Source organism: Scaptodrosophila lebanonensis, unplaced genomic scaffold, assembly GCF_003285725.1.
Source record: "Scaptodrosophila lebanonensis strain 11010-0011.00,11010-0021.00 unplaced genomic scaffold, SlebRS2 tig00000043-arrow-pilon, whole genome shotgun sequence".
Classification (NCBI taxonomy): Eukaryota; Metazoa; Arthropoda; class Insecta; order Diptera; family Drosophilidae; genus Scaptodrosophila; species Scaptodrosophila lebanonensis.
In genome coordinates, this window is record NW_022060545.1 from 7,527,828 (window position 1) to 7,549,946 (window position 22,119).

The 22,119-nt window shown below is 37.8% G+C and overlaps 1 protein-coding gene across 1 annotated transcript in view; it reads left to right on the forward strand.

Annotated features, from left to right (window-relative positions):
* Positions 1 to 11,409, forward strand: part of LOC115622712 — a 29,227-nt gene extending 17,818 nt beyond the window's left edge. Inside the window, exons 2-6 of the mRNA XM_030516743.1 lie at positions 7,305 to 7,615; positions 7,778 to 8,605; positions 8,677 to 8,825; positions 9,284 to 10,067; positions 10,134 to 11,409. Of these exons, the coding sequence (XP_030372603.1) occupies positions 7,537 to 7,615; positions 7,778 to 8,605; positions 8,677 to 8,825; positions 9,284 to 10,067; positions 10,134 to 10,489 (2,196 nt within the window). The 5' untranslated portion in view covers positions 7,305 to 7,536 and the 3' untranslated portion in view covers positions 10,490 to 11,409. The remainder of the gene's footprint in view (positions 1 to 7,304; positions 7,616 to 7,777; positions 8,606 to 8,676; positions 8,826 to 9,283; positions 10,068 to 10,133) is intronic.
* Positions 11,410 to 22,119: the final 10,710 nt, after the last annotated feature.

Genomic DNA, 22,119 nt, shown 5'->3' on the forward strand with positions numbered 1-22,119 from the left:
TTTTCTATACCTACCAATAAGACTAAACTCACTTCAATTCAGTCCGTAGAACTGAATGTCTGTCAAAGTTATTGTTTAACTGGTAGGGTTAAATAATTTCGACTGATTGAAAATTGTATCTGTACATTCATTTGTCGTACTATTCTCGAGATATATTTTGGAAATGAACATTTTTGAAATTTTGTCCTTAATATGTTAAATTTTGCATGACTATAAAAGTTTTTACTACCGTACTATTCTCGAGATACATTTTGGAAATGAACATTTTTGAAATTTTGTCGTTAATATTATGTTAAATTTTGCATGACTATAAAAGTTTCTAAGACTTTGTCCACCTGGTGAGCCTTATTTATAAAATTGCTCATCTTCATAGGCTCTACTGTAGACAAACACTTTTACCTCTCTAGCTAATCTCTGTCTAGCTTTTGTCTGCATTTTTGTATCTGCCCAACACACAAACAGACACTTGTTATTAGCCACAACCCACAATCGTGTTAGCGCTCGCCCATGTTAAACAACTGAAAAATAGTAGTTGACACAGTTTGTACGGCCGTACAATTTATGCATTTTAAATGTTAATTAAACGTCAGCAGCACAGCGCAGCGTCATGAATAGCAGTGTGACCAGAGCTTTGGCGGTTGCTTACCGGCTTGATAGCTGACTGCATTTTCTCCCATTCATAAATTTTAACTGGCTTCATTGCGGCTTTCCATTGATTGAATTTGCCGTTTGCTGTTCGCCGTCGCTGTAGGCGCGTTACGCATAATTAAACGTGCGGCATTTCATGCGCCGCATTGTCTGACTAACTCGTGCGCACCCAAAAAGCAATTGACCCACAATGGGCGGTAATTGTCGAAAAGACGAACAGTTGAGGCGCGCAGGCGCAGGCGCAGCAAAGCGCAACGTGATGGCGTCACTCTGGCATCAAAAATTGACGATTAGCCGAAGAGACGTCGCACCTATCTGTTTATAAGCGCTACGAAGTGCTAAGAGACATTTGGCAAGCGGCTAGTGGCCAGGCCTTGAGCAAATGCGCAAAAATGCCAAAACAATTAGCATGCGACATAGATACTCGCAAATAGAAAACCACAAAGTTGTTCGGTCTGCCTTTGGCCTTATCACAAAATGACTTAAAAAAATTGCTCGGGAATTATGTGGGAATTGAACGATTAACAACAAAAGTACACGTCTACTAACTAGCTCCAAGCTCAGAGAAAAAATATGAAAATTCATTTGGTACTGTTAGTTTAAAAAATTTCAATTTTATTTTGTTCGAAAGAGTATATCAAACGTTGACAGTTTTGTGGTTGCTGGCTCTGCAACATAATCTAAGCTAGAAATTTTACTAAAATTCTCAAGTGCCGTGTATATAAACGATATCGATTGATGATTGATGATGTTTAATATGCATGATTAATAAAATATTGTAAGCATTAAAAACAAAAATATATTTTTGTTATTTTTAAAAGTACTTTTCTGATATATTCCAATACCTTACAGTTAAAAGATTCAACGAAAAATAACATAAAACTGTAACTGCTTTGATGCCATTTTCATTGGATTTTTTCTTTCGGTGTTTGCAGTCCCCAACATTGCGTACGACAATTTTTGTTGCTGTTGTTCAGTTGTTGTCATTAAATTTCTATTTTCGGCTGCCAGTTCGGTGCCTTCCCGTAATTACCGCCAGCGCCGCTTGACATTCCCCACAATTCTCACAGAGTTGCGGAGCGCTGGCCACAGTCACAGCGGCAGCCAAGCGGAAAAGTTGCAAGCGCGCGTGTGGCACGTAGAGACGAAAAGGAAATATATATTACGAGTACATGCAAGACACTCTACAATCGACAAAAACTATATTCTCCATAAAAAAAAGTATTTGGTTTTTGCTTTCCATTTATAGGAATTGCGTATGTTCGATTAATAATCGCTCAAAAAAAAAAAATAAAACTAATTCATCAAGCCCGGCGAAAACTGCTCAAGAACAGTATTTTATGTTATCTTCTTCAGTTTCTTTTTTGTATATTATCATTAACACAACCACCGCGAAATTGTTTGTTAATGATAATGACACTTTGGGGGCATTGGACTAGTGGCTCGTCATTTTATGGTCATTGCCTGAATTCTTTCAATTACTATTTGTCTTCGGCAATGAGGTGAAGAAGGTACGTACTCGTACATTGGAAAAATATAAATGTGGTTCTGATTGTAAACAATTGCGTTCTTTTTTCACACTTTCAGAAATTCATGAATCTTGTCTAGCGAACAGTTATTAAATGATTAAATGATTGCAATAGGATGTTTCTTTCGCTAAATATCTAATATCTTGTAAATGGGATTGAGTTGGAGATTAGCTGTCAGTGGTCAATGAAAATATTTTAAAATTTCCATGGCAGCAAGATTTTGGGCAATATTTCTCATTGATCTTTTATGCTTGCCGCCTCAATATCAAAACATTTATCTAAACACTGTTTTCTTGACCTCGAACAACGTCGAACAACAAAAATATAAACATTTTTTACAATGATATTAATATTTTATCCGAAAACAGTCAATAAATTTATGTGCTCTTTATAAAAGCCTAGATGAGACTGGAAATAAAATACCTGTATAAAGGGTGTATTTATTGTTACTGATATTAATATTACATTTCAATTGTAAAATTGTATATTTACTTAATCTGATCAAACTGCTCTTTAAGAAAAGGGAAATTTAATATTTAACATAATGTATGGCAACTGTTGTTGTTGCTATGTTGTTCCCTTTTTTATTTTCTCTATTTTCTTTCTAATTATTTAAAAAAATAATTAGTCTGCTGTTTTCTTTCTCTTTTGTGAGACATTACCCTAAAAACACTTGCGAGATCGAAATAGATAAATAACTAATAAACAATTTATTTTACATATTTTTGATATAGAAACCTAACCTTTGATTCTGATCATTTAATTAAATATATTTGGAATTTCTATAAAAAATCGTCCGTACATTTAAAACAATATGACTTAAAATGGGTGTCTGAGTAACATTTTGCTTATATTTTTATTTACTATATCATATCAGATTATTTACGTCATTCGTTTGCGTTTTTTCTCTCTTTAAAAAATGATGTTGACAATAAGATAAATGTGTAGAGCAATTTGAGTAAAAACTTTTATTTCTTGTCTGGTGTGTAGCAGAAATAGCTACACTAATTGTCAAATGCCGGCAGTCGGCAATGGCGACTGTGGCAGCTTTAGTGGCACGCTATGGAAGTGCCACAGCGGCAACAAAATGGCAGTAAAACTTTACCTTAGGTCATAAATAAGCGGACTGTGTCATACACAATGGCCATATGGGGCAGCGCCAGTGTAGGGTGTGTATGAGTGTGCGTGTGTTTGTCATCTCCATATGTAGTTTGGGTGTGCGTGCGTTGCGTTGTCGTTAGATTCGTAATTTTTGTTGTTGTTGTTTTTTTTTGTTTTTTTTTTTGCTTTTAGATTTGGAGCTTAAATACGCGTTGTGCTTTTTTATACTAATTTGAATTTGGACGCGACGTCTCTCTTTGCCAGAGCAACAATTTATAGCTACATTGCTACATTGTTGTTGTAATTTATTTGTTGTTGCTTTGTTAGTTGTCGGCTTACGTCATGCTTTGTTAGTTGTAGCCTTTTGTTTGGCCCAAAACTTTTTATTTCGCCGCTGATGTTGCTGCCTCCCTGCCTGCCTGCTTGCCTGACTGCCTGCGTCTGACCTTTTTCTATTACATACATACATACATACATACATACATATATGTTTAATTTCAATGTTGTTACTGCTGTCGCTGATGCAGAGATAAGCTGGCTGTAATAAACTTTTAGCATTTGATTTGTTACTCTATTTGGTTGTAATTTGTTACATATACACATACAGTAGACTGGAGCAGAGATAATGCAATGAGGCTGGGCTGAAGCGCCGTTTGTTATCAGTGTGCGTCATTTAAGGGCGTCATATTTGTCACTCTGGTACATAACATTTAAATTTATTGATCATGTTCCCAGATTTTGATTCATGGCCTCTTTTATTTACACTTCAATTACCAGCAGTCGCTGCCGCCCCCTCAAATTTGTTCGACCTTGTGCAAGGCCACAAAGCATTAAATGCTTAATATACCATTATCGATTTGCCCAAAACCAAAGTATAAATAAGACATAAGCACAAACATCGAGGTGAATTATGTACACATGCATATACACACTTGCAAACAAAGCAAAAAAGTGTGGCCTTGTGACAGCAACAACAACAAACGAGTCGATTAGCTGTTCGCTTTTTAATCCCTTTGCTTGTTCGATTTTGTAATTTTGCAGACGCCACAAGCTCTTTAGCTTTATAGCTCTCCAGCTGGTTCAGCTGTCCAGCTGTCCAGCTGTCATTTACATACCACAGCTGCCTTGTCTTGTTATCGCCCATTTGCTATCTCGTTCTATATGGTATATGATACCCTTTACTACAAATGCAAAGAATATACTGAGCATAGAAAACATTTTAAGCTGAAGAATGAGGTACATTTGAATTTATTCAACATATTCCATTTGTCTGCCCATCTGTTCGTATCTTGGCTGATATTTTGGGAGACTGGGCTATAAAAAGCAGCAATGCATTGAATAATTTAGCAAAAAATGAAGTTTTAATAAAAATAATTTTTTGAGTAAAAGCAAAGTAGGACGTTTTGCAAAAAAATGAATGAAGCTGTCTTTTATGGATATTTGCGAAAAAATCAAGTTACAACAATGTAGACACTTCTTGTAAAAATTTATTGGTTGTTATATTAACGCACTTCAATGCTATTGATTTGTAATTAAATAAGTTTCTTGTGTGCTTTTTGAAGGTATATCCATATCTTGGCATTTGGTGTGCAGAAACATTATTACCAAGAACAGCATTTTATCAAATTCGTTTTGAATTTGGTATGCGAGATTTAAAGATATTTAAACTATAAACGTTTATCAATTTTTTCAAGCGATATATTTTTGATTCTATTAAGACATTTGTTTCCAAACTTAACATTTAACTTCTGTGCAACAATTTGGTTCAGTAAGTCCTTTATTTATATTAGAAAATTCCATACATTTGTTTTAATTTATTATTATTATTTTAAAGTACATTGAAGGGCATATAATTTTGAATGCAGCCCAAAGAGTACTTCTTGATATTTTTGAAATATTTTTTAAAATTTATTTATTGTATTTTTGTGGGGGCGTTACTTGCCGGCTAATCTAAGCGCGCTCAGGCAGTGAGCCTATTCTGCATTTACGCTTCTGCGACCGTGGCTGGTGATGTAATTTGCCTGCTGACAGCTTAAACAACCGGTTTGAGCAGCGACCGGCTGCAGAAGCACACACATACCCGTACACCACATGTTTATAAATCTTGTTTTCATTCTGCGACGCAAACAAAACGGCAACAAAGTAACGTTGAAAAATAGAAGCCACCACAAGTTGCAAAGGCAATCACTTTCGCTTTCCATTCAGCTCTTGAAATGATAACATTGGAGTTCTCTTCTCGTACAATTGTGCAGCAGCTCCGTTTCATTGTCAATGTCTGTATTATGAGCGAACAGGCGTAGATGCTCAAGATGAAGCATCAACAAAGCACAACGAGTTGCAGCCTCAAGGCGAATGCAATTGATGCGTTGTCTGGCATTTGTTGCACAGATTTTCCCGCTCCACTCGTCCAAAGGGAGCAACAACGTCTTTTTGCATTTAAGTGGCGGCACGCAAATTGCAAAATTCAAGTCGTTTGAGTCGCCCTTTTGCTTGATTTCCGTGGTGTGGGTGTAGCCTGACAAGGCATTAAATTGAAGCACTTTACTTACTTCACTAGCCCTGCTTCAAATGCATTTACAGTGGAAAGTGCTCGAGAAGGCCAAAAAAGGGACAAAGTTTAAGATATGTTTAAAATTAAACTTTCTATTATACCAGCTGTTATTAAGCATATGTGTAGTTAACACTTTTTATCTAAATCTACTACACCACGAATGTTCACCTCATAAATACATAAAGCTGTACATAAAGCTGATCACTAATCAATACGAACTTAAAAGCGAGTAAGCAAGCACAAGAAATAGCTTAATATATTTTAATTATTTAAACTGATTTAACACTCATATGTACAACTTGATCAGTTTTTTTTTAAATATTTACACAATATATTTTCTTAAGAAATTGTTAAGAGGCGCTCAACGTAGTTAAGCAGTATGCACTGTAGATATTATGAAGCAATTTGTTTGTGGTGCGTTGAGTGCTGTGTGGTTTAATGCACTGTCTAGTAGTTGCATTAAGTATACGCAGCGTATGATGCTGCTATTTGCAATCTAAACAGAAGCGACTCAACCCAGACCCAGACCATGTGCCCCTTTGTGCTACATTGTTATTGTAGCTGCTGCTGTTGTTGTTGTTGTTGTTATTGTTGTTGGAAATGCCTATCAAAACAACAACAGCAACATTGACAGCAATAAAAACTTTACACTTGCTAATGATTAAAGCGATTGCATTGACAATTTCGTTGACAGTTAATTTAAATTTATGTCTATGGCTGCGACCGACGCACAGCAACAATATATATTACATTATAATTGTTGTTGCTGCTGCTGTTGTTGTTATTGTTGTTGTTGTGGCTATTATTGTTGTAGGCCATTGTAAGTGAGGCTGCTGTTGCCGCTGTTGTTATTGTGTACAATTATTGTATTATTTTGGCGCTGCTGTGCAACCGTGCGTATGTGTTATATGTATATGTTTGTGTATGTGTGTTTGTGTGTGTGTGTGCGTCTATTGCCTATTGACACTTGTTTATTTTTGACACCCTTTTGGCATTGTTGCTGGCCTGCAATCGATATATGTATATATATATATATGCGTATGTATGTGTAAATATATTTGGGTGATATAGATGCCAGACATAGTTAAACGGTTTCTGTTTGTTTTGTGCGTTGCCATTGGCCGACAACGCTATTGACACTTGTGATTAGCATTGAATAGGTCGTTTAATGTTTACTGACATTTGTAACAATTTAAATACCGCGCTGTGGTCGCAGCTGTCACCAAGATGGTATGAGAATATCACTTACCGCCTGCAAGGTGTACCCTGACTCTTTTCTGGCATTTGTGGTTGGAGTCTGTGGTGTCGAATTTAATTGGCGCCCCGGCGACTGAGTGTCTATGTTCCCCCTCTCATACAAGTAAGACAGAGCGCTGTAGGCGTTGGTTTGTGGGAAAGGAAATGCTTTATGCTGTTGTGCAACAATCTCAACTAATATCCAAATTCATTAACTTTTTTCTCTCATTTTTTTGCAGATTGTGTCGAGCTAATATGAATAACTGAACAACAGAAAACCCAAAACGAATACCATACAGAGCAACAAATGAAACTTGTATACAAATTGAACAAAAAGTGCAAAAGAAAATTTACGAATCCTGCCAGCAATTAAGTGTGTACCAAGTGTGGTGTTAGCTACCACAACGAGTATCGAGTTATTTACATAATTATCGCAGTGTAGTTTGTAGCTAAAAGTAATTTAAAACGAAAATGGGGTTCGCTAGCCATAAGCCACGCGTCAATAAGACGCTGATATCTCTAAAGGTGGTGATGTTCTTTGTCATCAGCGGTAAGTGTAACAATAATTTAATTGCTAAAATGAAATAAATTAATATTGCTTTTGAAATTACACAAAAAATCACTTTTTTTTATTGAAAGCATATTTATTTGTCTGTTTATATTAATATATAGTATTTGAATGAAAAATAACCTCAACTCTATTTCTTTCTAGGCATCACTGCCCTACATGTGCTGCATGCGACAAAGCCTTTGCTGTTGGGCCTCAATTTCGATGAGTACCGCACCATCAGCATCATTGCGCCCTTCGTCTCCATACTGGGTCCCCTGGTAGCAGGTCCATTGGCCGATCGGCTAGCGGCACGCAATCCAAATAACTTTGGCCGTAATCTGCGTTACCTGATTGCCTTCTGCTTGCTTCTCTCTGCCCTCATCTTCGGTTGTCTCTTCGCCATACCCGAAGTATCGCGAGAGGCTGCCCATCGACCGGCTGTAAGCTTCGCCTGTGATTCCAGCGGCGCAGTGATTTTTCAGGAACGCTGCAGCGACAATGCCACGTGCCATCACTGGGAGGAAAGGGTGGGATCCCTAAACCTGACACGCTGCACATACAGCTGCCAGAATCCCAAACAGTATGAGAATATGTACACCCCTTGGCTTGAATCAGTGCCTTCGCCACCACCCTCCACGGAGCTGAGTTCGGAATTCGATTACGATGAGGATCCCATCAGTGCGACGACGGAGAGTTTGCGCAGCAAGCGCTCTGTTGAGTTAGTGGATGGAGCAGACAGCGCTGGCGCGGAGCTTCTTAGTGCGGAGGTACAACGTGCTACTCGCCAGATTAAATCGGCACCACAGAAGGTGTATGTGGAGCCACCGCATCTGTGCATTACGCAGAAAAACGACAAGGGCGAGGAGATCGTTAAGCATTGTCACGTTTACACATCCGATACACCCAGCATTGTGGTCGAGTCGGTGATGAGGGCAGCAATTAAAGAGGAAAACGATACACAAAGCAATGGCTGGTGTCTTTATCCCTTGGGTGAGTCACACACACACACACACTGGAAGGGATTTAAATAAATCTCAATTTACATTGTGCTCTGTTTTCAGATGGCTTCCAGTGCAATATTCCCCTGCAGCAGGCTAACTATATGAAGGATTTGAAAAGAGGCAGTGAATGCAAGCCAATGATTGAGTGTCAGGTTTTAAGTCCGTATGACCTCAAGGGCAGCATCTTGAAAGACAGCGAGTGCATTAGGGTAAGGTTCTATATATAAATGTTATCTCTAGTATCTATAGTGCCGAAAATTTCAATAGATTTTACTCGTATGCTATCCATAACTTGTGGAGTAGATGATGGCTTAACAAAATATTTTCTTAAGACAAATTAAATGTCTAATTACAAGTTTAAGAATTTTAAATATCGAAACAACTTGTCGAAATTTGCAATTAGATTAAAAGTTTTCGGTATCGGGCCTTTCCAGGGCTTCCATTATCTACGGAAACTTGCACTTCCACCCGTTATCATCGTCTAGATTTATTTTATTTAGTAAGTTGAGATTTCATATACAAGTACATAGTTCGCAATTACTTGAAATTAAAATAAGAGTTGTAGAATACGAAGCGTTACTATGCAGAAATGTTGACTATATTTTTACGTTTTGTTTATACAAGTATGTCATATGCTAACCACTTGTTACTACTTTTTCATCTGCAGACCAACGGCAGCGTGGAAGCAACCTGGGGCGGATATTTGTCCATACGCTTACTGGGTGACATTTTCCCAATGGCGGCCCTAACGCTGCTCAATACCGCCATTGTGATTGCTGTGCGCGAGACTTCGGAGGGACGTGGTGAGGTCTGTCGCCAGTATGTGTGGGGTGCCATCGGCTATGTGCTGCTCTTCTCACCCTTCGATCTACTGTTCATACAAAACGAACCCAATCATGATGCCGCTTTGGTTGCCCTGATACTTGTAATTATTTGCTTCATAATTGGTGCCCTTGTTCTTTTGTTCGCCAATCAAATGCCACTGAGTCCACCGGAATGGTGGTGGCATACCAAGACTGGCATGTTGGTTGTACCGATGTCTGCCATACGTCGCTACAGTCCCGAAATTATTTTGGTTACGCTTGTGTCCATTCTGTTTGGCATTTTTTGGAGCAGCATACACAGCTTCCTGCGCTGGACATTCACGGATGTCTATGCTGCAAGCTTCTCGGGTGTGATACTCGTGCTGGTCCTCTTCTTCAATGTGGACAAGTTCATCGAGTATTGCGGTCATTCGAACATCTTTATTGCCGGCTTTGCCATTTTCATCATACGTTTTACGGCATTAAGTGGCGAGGATACGCAATGGCTTACTGTTGTCATGGAGGCCATTGAGCCGGCGGTGATTGGAGTTGTTTGGATTACCATTATCCTTTACTTGCGTCACGCCATGCCGCGAAAGTTGACGGCCACTGGACAGGCCATTGGAGTGTTGGCCTTCTTTGGACTAGGTGAGATGAAACTGTTCATAAGTACATTAGTTCATTATATTAATGATTGTTGACATCTTTTTGTAGGTAAGGGCTTTGGCGCTTTGATTGGCTTGGCTCATGATGATAGACACCCCACGGTCGAGTCACAATGCATCTACCAATGGCTGGCCATTATTGCCTGCCTTGTGGCGCTCATCTACTTTGTCATCTACAATTTGATTTTGGCGCCACGCTGCACGGCCAAGCCGCAACATGCCGAAGAGCTCATCTCTGGATCAGCCTCGCAAAACTTCAGCAATACAGCAGCTGGCAACGGAGCAGGCGGTATTGGAAACGGCGCCGGCGCCGGCGCTGGAGCCTCACTGAATGGCAATGGCAGCTATTCCCCACTGCGCGTCTATCACAACGAGCGGGGGAAGAAGGGACAATTTAGATACTAAAAAACTTATAAATGCAAGTGGGAGGCAATTTTTTGTTGCATTGCATACATTTTCCTCTTTTATTTTGACTCGAATCAGCCTGTCGACCATCGGCAGGGCCTGCAATCCCACAGAGCTGCCACTGCCTGTTGAGTGGGGGCCATAGATGTACGCTAATTGCTAGTAGTTTGTAATTTGGCACGACCTTTAAAGACGTGGACTCTCGAATTAAAGGCATGAAATATTTATTGAACTCCTGCAAACTGTGACTGGTCCCTGCAATCAATATATGTTTAAGTTTATGCTTAAGTTTTTGTAAAGTTGATCAAAAATTAAAGCTAAATCCGCGAGTTTCATTTGTTCAGCAAGTCAACAAAATTGTAATTCTCGATTCAAGTATTTCTTTGCACATCCCTTAAAAAGTAGCTATAAAGTTGAACAATTCCTTATCTTTACATGCCAATGAGTTGAGGGCTCCCGTCTTTTTAGTGCTTAGTGTAGTGCACTGAGAACAACAAGAAAAAAGGGACGTTTTTTATTAATTGTAGATTTTATTTGATTTGTTATTTAATGCCAATTGCAAGAGTTCATAATTTTAATTTAAATATGTAATTAAGTGAAAATATAATTAAAATGGCAACATTAAACCTGCTGGACATTTAACTGCATGCAATTTTGTATTTAACCCAAAAACAAAAACAACAAAACTACTGCCCAACATGTTAATAACAACAACAAAAACAATGCCCAAAACTACTTCCCATCACCCGTTTTTTTTTTTTTTTTTTCATTTTAAATTAAAGGCATACAATTTTAATGAGATATTTGCGTGATTTTTTAACTGAGCATAATACACAATGCATGATGGGTGTGTAACAAAAGCCGAAATGTAATTATACAACACAATTAATGGTAAATAAATGTTTCGAAATTAAGCGTAATTCGAGCCCAAAAGGTTGTTTCATTATTACAAGATTGTGCTCATAAAATTCAATGGAGCTGAAAACATATTTTCATAACAATAGGGTTTACTGAAATTTTTTAACGTTGGAAATACTTCACTGCTGTAAGCTAAAAACGGTAAAATAATTCTGAAAAACTTACTAAAACTGCGTATAAATAGATTTTTTTTCCAAAAGTAATATTATTTTCTTACCATATGAATTGTTTGTGAATTTGAGTAATTTTGATCAGTACAAATACAATTTAATACTAGAAATGATCTCCTTTAGTTGAACATTTATTGAAATATCATAATTTCTGCACCTTAACCAGCAATCGGTTTGATTTCTTTAATATAAATCGCGTGACCGGATTTTGGGACAATTGCTTGAAGACACATAAAATTTGACTAGATATTTATAGAGAATTTAGACAAAATCCAAGGTCCTTTTGCTACAATACCAGGCAGACATCGCGTACAGTGTCTGATTTTTTCCTTTACGATTGAAAACAAACCCGCTCGTTTCTAAAATACTTATTATCTTAACACTCCGAATCGTTCGAGCGCCCTCTTTCGTCAGCTTCAGACTTCAGCCTTACTGTGAAAAAGCTTGTGAAAGTTTCGTGGCACCGTTGAGATTTAAATTGCAAAAGCACACACAATTCCCGCTTGAGCTTTGACCCTCTAAGCTTTGCTGCTACCATAATTGAAGACTTACATAAAAGTTCAAATACTCGCCCGTCGTTCTGCTTAATTATTTGCAGATTTCTCGCACGATTTGCAATTTATGAGCCCAATGAATTGCATTTACCCAAAGCAAGTTGAGTAAATATTTTGAAAGCACTTGCCGGCGATATGCGGCACTTTAGTTTCATGGGACGACAGATATGCCCCCAAGCATACATGTACATATGTACATATATCTATATTCGAGTCGATATCCATATATGTATGTAGGGTGGGGACCAGCAGACAGATGAGTAAATGAGCCACAGGGCGCGCACACTTGACCCAACGCCCAGTTAATAGCCAAAAACCCGTGGCGTCATTCTCTCAATGGCATCGGTTGAGCAGATTGTGAAGGAGAACGGGGAGGCAGCGGAATATTGCCGAAAGGACAATATGCACTAAAGCGAGCGTTAACTGAAAGTAAATAAAGGCACACACACACACGCACACTCGTACATACATATACATATACATGTACATATGTACATGGATGTGCGTACTTATGTATCTATAGCTATTTACTTTTGTGTACATATTTAGTTGCATAAAAGGAGTAATAAGAGTGGATTTTATGATGCGACACAAAGAGCGGCAAGACGCTGCTGCCGCGTCTTGGCCAAGCTGGCCTTTGAAGCCACAACACCCACACACACGCAGACACACATGCGTGTGCCTCAATGTAGTTGGGTGTGTGTCAAAGTGACAATAAGCCACTTAAGGCAGCGCGCACTTCATTAGTTTTCTTTATTGATATTTTCACAACGACAACACACACACACAGACAGACGACAGCAGCGCATTTATGAGAAATATGTGTGTGCGTGCATGTGCATGTTTGTGCCTGTGAGCATTTGTTATTAAAGGTTTAAGCATCTACTTGTTCAACACTATACAGCATTGGCTCCACTACTTCAATGTTGTGTCTAAGTGTTTGTCTTTGCGTTTGATGATTTAATAAAAATGATGGTTGATTTTTATTGTACGAGGTATGTTTCATATCTGTCTGAATTTGTCGTTATTTAGTTATATGATTGAAAATGTCAATTACCTACAGCCTTTTAAAGGTATTCTTTGATAAATGATCAATTTATTCGTCTTACATTGGTCAACAGCGCTTATTTGTATGAGGATATGATCCGCGCTGTGAGAGTGAGGTCGAAAGGTACACATTTTTATGCTTTTTATTAATTTATGTTTTTCATCCTACATTGGCACTTCAGTAATTAATTCATGAATTCTTATACTAACTAGGCTTTTATTTGATAATCAGCTTCCTTATTTCTTAATAAACATAATAGTCTTATTGCAGTCTTAAAAATGGAAATTCATCGAAAGTGTGAATCGTATATAGATTATCTGATAGCCTTTACAAAACATCGCGAACATCCGGACTTTGTCTTCATAAGAAACACTTATGTATGTACATGCAATTGTTGAGCGGGTCGGAGCTTCCATTAATGTTTAATGTTTAAGGTTTAATGCGTTTAATTATTTAATTGGATTATATGTCGTAAGATAAATGTAATCTTTTATACTTTCCATAGAATTCGCATAGATATAAAAGAAAACTCCGCCTCGACAGGATAAAAGGCATGTCTTATTAATGACGGCCCACACCCTAAATTGAACATCAGACAGACCTCGGATTTGTTGTGTTCTTGGTTCGAGGCTGAGGGAATTAAGCAAACACTGAACAGCTGAGGGCATGCAGTATACGAGTATTACGAGCGAGTATGGCTGCAAGCAATTCATTTAAATGCATTGCATTAAATAGACAGGCAGATGCAGCTACGAACGATGGACCACAAGGCGTATGTGTTATTAAGTGGAGGGCCACATGCCATCATGAACCAAACAGCTGAAGCAGAATAACAACAACAGCCACGCAAAGAAGAAATAGAAGATTGAGAGGAAAAGGAGGATGTGGAGGAAGTAGATGTCTTAGCAATTAGGCAGCAGCGTGAAGCAAAACAAAAGCTGCGCTTGTCAGCTGAAGCAGAAGGCCGGCGGACCAATGGAATTGTAGGAAACGGGCGACGCGGAGGGAGGGGCGGCACCAAAACAAAATTATTGTCACTTGGCAGCCCGTGGCAGTAACACAGAGAGATAGAGAGACATAGTAGGCCAAAGGCTGTGTGGTGTGATGCGTTGTGGTGCGGTGGTGCAATGTGATGATGTGGTGGTGCAGTGGGTTGGCGCTTGTGCCCTATGAAAAATTGCTGTCATTTGCACAGCATAAAAATAGAAGTATGCACACATACACAGAGCAAAGCCGGCGACACACACACACACGGACACACACACGGACACGCACACCACAGACTGCTAACCATAAGTTAACGGAAATCCACACAACCACATGGCCACATGCAGGCGACAGTTCGTAGGGTGCCATGTAATGGAGGTACTGGTGAGGGCGTGAAGGGAGGGGTGCACTGTTAAGGACCATGCGGGTGTCGGCTGCAGTCGCGCAAAGCACTTGTGAAAAATAACTTTGCACATCGTTGGATTTTGTGAGCAATTTTCTTTAGTTTTTGTTTGTTTTTTCGCTTTTTTTTTTATATATATACATATATATAATGTTGCCGCTGTTGATGCTGCCGCCTGCCTGTGTGCCTTTCTTTACTTTTAATTTTGTTTGTAAAGAAAACTCATTTTCATCACAAGTTGAAGTTGGGACTGCGTTTGTCTTTTGTGCGACGCGCAGAAAGTTGCGCTTCATGTAATTATTTTGATCATTTGCATAGGAAATATTTCTGTCAGACAAAGCGGCAAAACCGCCCAACCACAGCCACAACCACAGCCACTACTCCAGCCGCCGCAGTGAACCACAAAGCCATCCAGCCACCCAGTCACCCAGCCACGACATGTAAACGACTTTTGTTTGTGCAACTTACTGCAGTTATTACTCATACGCCACATGTGTCTTTAAGCATGCATGACTTTAAGCAAGCAGGCAACCAGAGAGACAGACAGACTGAAAGACAAACAGACAAACAGACATTGATAGCATTATCGTCATCAGCATCATCACCACAAGCAGCATCATTAGAAGAAGCGGTTAAGGGCAGCAGTTAGTGGCACACAAGAAAAAAAACTCAGAAATAACTCTAGTGGGTAATATGACAAAATAATTGTTGTTATTAAGTGCTGTGGTATTGCTGTTAAACACAAAGTATTATGAAGAGTGGAAATATATCTAATGGCATGTTTCTTTCTCCAGTCTATTTTTGTTTGAAATATATTATATACATATTTATTAATATGATTAAAAAATATTTTGGAGCTAATAATATTATATTTTACAAAACGGTTTAATGCATTTTTCAGGCAATTGCAAGTATTCTTGGATCCGTTTCTTATACTGCGACATATACAAGTATGTACCACAAATCGTCGAAGATCTGACAAGAAAAAAGTAGAAAACTGTTTAAAGAAAACTATTTCAAAACATAAATTGGATAAATTTGATGCTATAAGGCACTTATTGAAGTGCAACCAACGAGAATTCAGCGATAAACATCAATCCATCCATTGTTGGTTTTAATTATGATGTCATTTAATGTGACTCAAAATACTTATAGAATTTTTTTTTTTTCAAGTGCAGCAGCAGCCGCAACATGAAGGGACAACTAAGAATATTATATACTCGTATTTAAGTATCCTTAGAGATTGAGTTCCAAATACAATTTCGATACTTATGATAAGACCATGATATTTCAGTTATGATGATCATCTTCAGATACTTCTTCAGATGGTTTTTTTTGCGCTGTGCAGCAGTAAAGAAAGGCAGTAAGATGTGTCATATCCACCTACCTCTATTTTTATTTCGCTTTACTCTGCTTAGAAATTTATGAGCTTGTCTGCACCTTTTCAGCTGAATTTGTGCGCACGTGTGAAAATTGTTTTGCGACACGCAACACGACCAACAATTGCAGCAGCAGTTACAGCAACAGTAGCAGCAACAGTAGCAGCAACAGCAACAGCGACAGCAACAACAACAGAAAGGTAAAAAATGTGGCCGCTGTGGTATCTGTGTATGTGTCTCCTCTTCGGTCGACATTCTGTGGCATCCGTGTTGATGACGTTGGCGGCACATTTGTTATTGTCGCATATTGTGTCATAATTTCAGCGTGCAAATCTGCACGGATGCACAATTTAATCCTTATGAAATTGTTGCCGTTGCCCCTTGCATAAACATTTCTCTTTTCCAGGCAGAACGACCATGCGCTGATTTGTGATATTTGCCGGGGCACGTGCATTCTGTGTGATTTGCAAATAAGTACGAGTGTGCTGTAAAAAGTGGACACAGGAGCTTAAGCTATGCATAAAGTACGCACATTTTTTCCACAATTTGACAAAAATAAACCAGCCTTCCCCAATGCTAATAAAAATATGTTAAAAATGAGCCAATGGAAAAAAGGCGGTGAAAGAACATTTCACTTAAAACTCATTTTCAATGGGAATTTATTTTTATTTTTATACGCTCACTGGACAGTTTTTGTTGAACGCACAAGCGTTGGCGGAAATAAATGAATTTCATTGCACACTCTTGTGGGCTTTCGATGAATTGCGGCAATTATTCATTTACACAATAATTGACAATGAAGCGCATGAAGAAGAAATGTGAAGACCGGCTGTGCAACGGTTGTTTGTTTGTTTGTGTGTGTGTGTGATTTTGTTCAATACTGTCAATCGTTAGAGAAATAAATACTTCAAAATTAAATCCTTATTTACTACAAAAGTGTTTGCCCCTTAAACGGACGTTGTTATTGAATTATGTAGTAGAGTAGAGTGAGTTGTTAAATGTTGGATATTGTACGATTACTGCTACCAAATATATTAATGGAAGAATCGTCGCTGAATAAAGTACATATTCCATTTGAATTTATTACAAATTAAGCTTTTGATGTTAACAAATCAAGCTTAAAGTACATCCTTTCTAATAAAAAAAGAATAATCGAAATCGGCACATACTTCATACAAATTTAAGACTCATTTGGTTTTCTCATGGATGCCATTGTCACAGAACTGGACCAAATTTAAATAGGACCACAAGGGAAGCACCAACTATCAAATAAAAAATGAAATCTATCACCCAGTCGAAAGCTCCTCCTTTTTCTATTAAAGACGGTTGAAAAAAGAATCAATATCTAAACTATAGAACTACTTTTATGATTTCATAAATGATATTCTTTTGATATCTATATAAAATCTGCAAGTATTAAGGCGTTTCCCCAAGACGTGGCTTTAAAAACTGAACATTTGCATGTCAAGTCTTATAAATAATCAAAGAAACAGAAACAAATAGGTGGGCATCTCAAGAGTGTGAAAGAAATGAACTTTTAATTATATTTATAACGCAGTGAAATGTTTATTGTACTTGAATTAAAATCTCTTTTATATGAGTTTTACGATGAGGCCGAAATGTAACCCCTTTTTTTGTAGCATTATCTGCGCTTCTCACGGACAACTTCAAATAGCTGTCATGTCTGCCCCATGAACATTTTCTAAACATCATGTCTCGTTACTTATAAGTATGCATGTAGGTATGTCTTTGCCTTCAGGGCAACCCGTTTCCACTCAACCCACCACAATCACACCCATACAAACATAGACACACACATACGCCCATCTACATGCCCCGAAAAGCCCTAGCTTCTTTATAACAAATTGGGTTGGCCATATAATAGGTATACACACAGCATGCGCTAGGCTTGGGTCCCCCCTTCAGCTTTTCACTAGTATCATTTACTTGCGCCAAGAGCGTTGGGTTTTTCATTAGCAGCCAGCCACGTTGACAGGCTCCAAAAGCGGAAGTCCTTTGTTTTTAGGCGCAAAACTTTGCTAATTACTGTGAAAATTTTCGCAACCTGCACGAAGTTCGTTTCAAAAATTTTTTTTTTTTCTTTTTTTTTTTGCGTTTTTTTTCCATTTTTGGTGCCTTGTGTGTTTTTTGTTGCCCCTAAAAATAGACAAAAAAGTGAATTGTTTGTGTGTGTGAGCACGGCAAGGTAAAAGCGCTTTCGCACGTTACTAGTTGCTATTCGCCTTCGGGCGTACGATTTATACTTCCATATATGTACACATAGAACATTTTTCACATAGATCTTTTTTAATTGGTTGTGCATCAGGTTTCTTAGATTTCAGTTTGATTTGATTATTTGATGAACCTCCTTTCCTAAAGGCAGCTACAAAATGTACCATTTCTGAGGGAATTTATTTTCGTAGAGAAATATTTCATTGTTTTAATTGTATGTGATGAAATGTTAGGGCATTTTACTTCAATGTGATTGAATGTCACTTCAATAAGCATCAAAATTAAATCGGCCTGCCAACATTCACCTTTCTGTCTCAACTTTGGGGACATTGCTAACAATATTATAAACAAACATATATGTTTATTGATTTCTTGTTGATTTGATTTGGCCTTCTTTTGTGAGGTTAGTTGTGTACTTTATATGTGGCTCTTTATTTTTAATAACCAGATGGATTTCAGTTTAAAGAAGTTTATTGTTAAGCATATTTATCTGCTATAATATTTTAGCTCATTATGACATCGAGTAACTTAACAAGCGTTCGTTATTACTGAAATTTAGCAATTACTGTTGACTAAAAATATTTCTATCGATCATTAAGAAAACAAGTATAAAGAGTGTCGTAAAACTGAAGACACACGAATATACGTAGATATAAGTGCATTTGTTCAATAAAGTTTTAATATCCTTAATTGCGCTAACAACTGAACCTTTTGGTCACTGGCTCTCTTATACTGTATTTTCGCTATTTTTAAAGTAAATTCTTTTTCAATTAATTTGTAAACTGTGTACAAAAACGTAATATGTTTGGGCTTAATTCTGGCTTATTAATTTTTTTTAGCAGAAAGGATTTTCCTAACAACATATAGAAAATGCAGGATTTCGGTTAGTGTATTTGTACACCTGCCTGTTGTGTGCCTTCAATTTAAGGTGTCGACTTTTTGTTTGTTCGAGTATGTGAAAAGCATCCAGCAGAAGACAAACGAAGATGACAACAATGTGCCGGCTGTCTTTAATTTGCAGGCGCTTTTTACAATTAATGAAAACGCGCTTTTGTTTGCTAGCCGCCCGCCGCCCTACACACAATTTCGAGGCCCAGGCCCAGGCCCAAGCTCAGGCCCAGTCCCTGCTCAAAAATTTCTGCGTTATGCCGCCATGATGCATACAATTAACACTTTAATAAATTACAAAATTCATTTTACTCTTTATGCTCTCAATTAGGTGGGTGGTGTGGGATTGGAAAGAGGGCAGGTCAATGCGTTTGGCCAGCAATCGACCCAACTGACCACTATGGGTGGAGGCACTGGCCACCATTGTCGTCTTTTGTCATTATGCATTATATTAAATTTTTAATTGGCCATGTGCATGGTCAATCTGCTGCTGATGCTGATGCTGCTGCTGCTGCTGCTACTGGCCAAGAGCCGGTTGGCAATCAGCTGGAATGCCGCATCGACAATGGCAGCGACCGTCGAGAGCAGCAGCGTGGGGTGGGAGCAGGGTGGCTTCATTGTCGACGTCGTCGTGGTCGTTGTCGACGTCTGGCGGACTGAATAATTAAACTTGTAAAACTTTACGTCTCATGAAGAGCGAAAAATTAAATGCACAACTGTGCGACGTATTGGATTTAAGCGTTGAAATTAACATTTTGAGCGTGTGTGCTTCGTCGAGTTTCGAGTTGCAGCAGCAGCAGCGGCAAATAAATAAATTTGATTTAATCAGACATTACTCATACGCCACGTTGTGCGTGGTCAGCAGCATTTATTAGCCAGCATTGCCACCGTTGCCTCTCAATCTCAAGAACTCCTTGCTAAGTTGCGCTTGCATTGCGATTTTCGCTTACCACTGCAATTTCAGGATCAAAGGATAAGCGTCGCAGTGGGGCGTGGCTTTGCCGGAACGTATGTAGCTGTGTGGGGATGCTATTATGGTCTGAGTTGGGGATGAGAATTGGGAGTCCGGACGACGCTTGCATTCAAAAGCGCACAAATCGCATTTTCTTTAGTGAGAGAGAAAATGTTGCTTCATTTGTGCTGCGAATTGTATAGAAAATGTTTGAATGGATTTTTGTATGTTGCGTAGGTAGTCACGCAACTGCAGACACACGGCCACCGGCAAAAGGGTAAAGTATAGATCGGGGGGACGGGCAAATTGCATGTGGAAAATTAAATAAAAGCGCAAAGCCATAAATGCAATTTAGCTGCAGCAGCTTGAGAGCTACCTCTTTACTTTCTACTTACTTTGTACTCGTCTTTGGTTGTGTGGCGGTGGTTGAGCTTCCGATAAAAGGAGACATCAATTGATTTAAGTTCTTAGTTAGATGTGTTACTCAAACATCTTTTGCAGCATGCTAAGGCTTATGCTTGCATTTCGAGCAAATTGTTTTTTCCACATCCACTTTGGTAAATGTGATAATCCAATGACGAAAAATCAAATAAAATAATTGAATATGAAATTTGTAAAATCTAATAAATCGCATTTATTTGTATTTTTCTTTACCTTTTGAATACTAAAAACAAATCGAGCCGATTGAATAAAGTGCTATTAAAATTTACCTCTGTAAGTAGTCAGGCAAATATTTGTAGCTTGTTTATTCAGCATAATATTTGCAAGCTTCGGTAATATTTACAAACGGGTAAATAAAAACATTAACAAAATTGTACAAGTGGTACCTGAATATTCTCCAATTCCTATTCTCCCACAATGCCACTCTGGATATCCAAGAAACTTGTTTCCAATTGAATTAATAGCAATAGATCCCCAACCACAAAAATTGCGAGGTGCACGCGAAAATTGTGTCTATATTCATGAAATTCATGAAATAAGGCAACTAAACTCAGAGAAAGGACTTTTAAATAAGAGTGTGAAAAAAAATTGTTTGATAAAAATCATTTTGTCATTTCAAACGGTTCCAAATAATAATAGTGATTCTGTTATTTCATTTTAAACGAGTACCTGTTTAGCATCTTAAAATAGTTAAACAAATATATCTCAACTGAATCTCACTATTTTGGTAGAAATGTTATCCTCAATAGATTGTTATTTTATTGTTGTTTAAAATACTATACATCTTACAAATAAAAAAATTACAACAAAAAGGACGTCGAAGAAGTCTATTTGCATTGTGTCTTCGTTTATGAAATGTAATTAAGATTATTTGTTAATGAGAAACATATGAACACATTAGTTTTATTTTTAATTACAATTCTTGTTCACAAACTGAATTAATTTCAATTATGTATTTCCACATATCTTCTTTTGGGTTTTACGAAAATTGCATATAATTTTGAAAATTTTATTTTTGGTTTTATTAATATTACCTTAAATAGTCCAGTGTCAACATTTTTTACGCTGCAGAAGCGGTAAGCACAGAAGCCTAACTTTAAATACATATACCATTTACAAATATAAAAAGTAATATAAAATATTTAATTTTAATTTAATTTTCAATGTTAAAATAAAATTGTATTCAAACAGCAAAAGTAATAAACAGAACTGGGCAACAATTTGAGTGAAATTACACTTCTGTAAATACCCACTTCTTGTCCATTTGACATATCGAACAAAGTTTCATGCTGGATGCATTTGTTGCCAGACATAGTATGTTGCTAGGAATAAGTAACTTTTTCCAACAATTTGACTTACTGTTTGGAGTTTCTTTTTTTTTTTTTGTTGCCATCATTATTTCGAACCACTTGCAAAGTATTCCAAATTGGCGCCACTTACGTGTAATTGCGCATAAATGCTAATAATGCTTACGGCTACCGGTAACTGACCAGCGGGGCTCAACAGCTCAGCAGCAACAAAAACAACAACAACAACAACAAACTGCAATTGGATAAATCGAAGAGTCATCATTGCTTACTTTACTTATATTGCGACTATGATGGGGATTGTATGGGCAGGAACGTTTATTTATGAATCATTTTATTGTCGGATTTTAT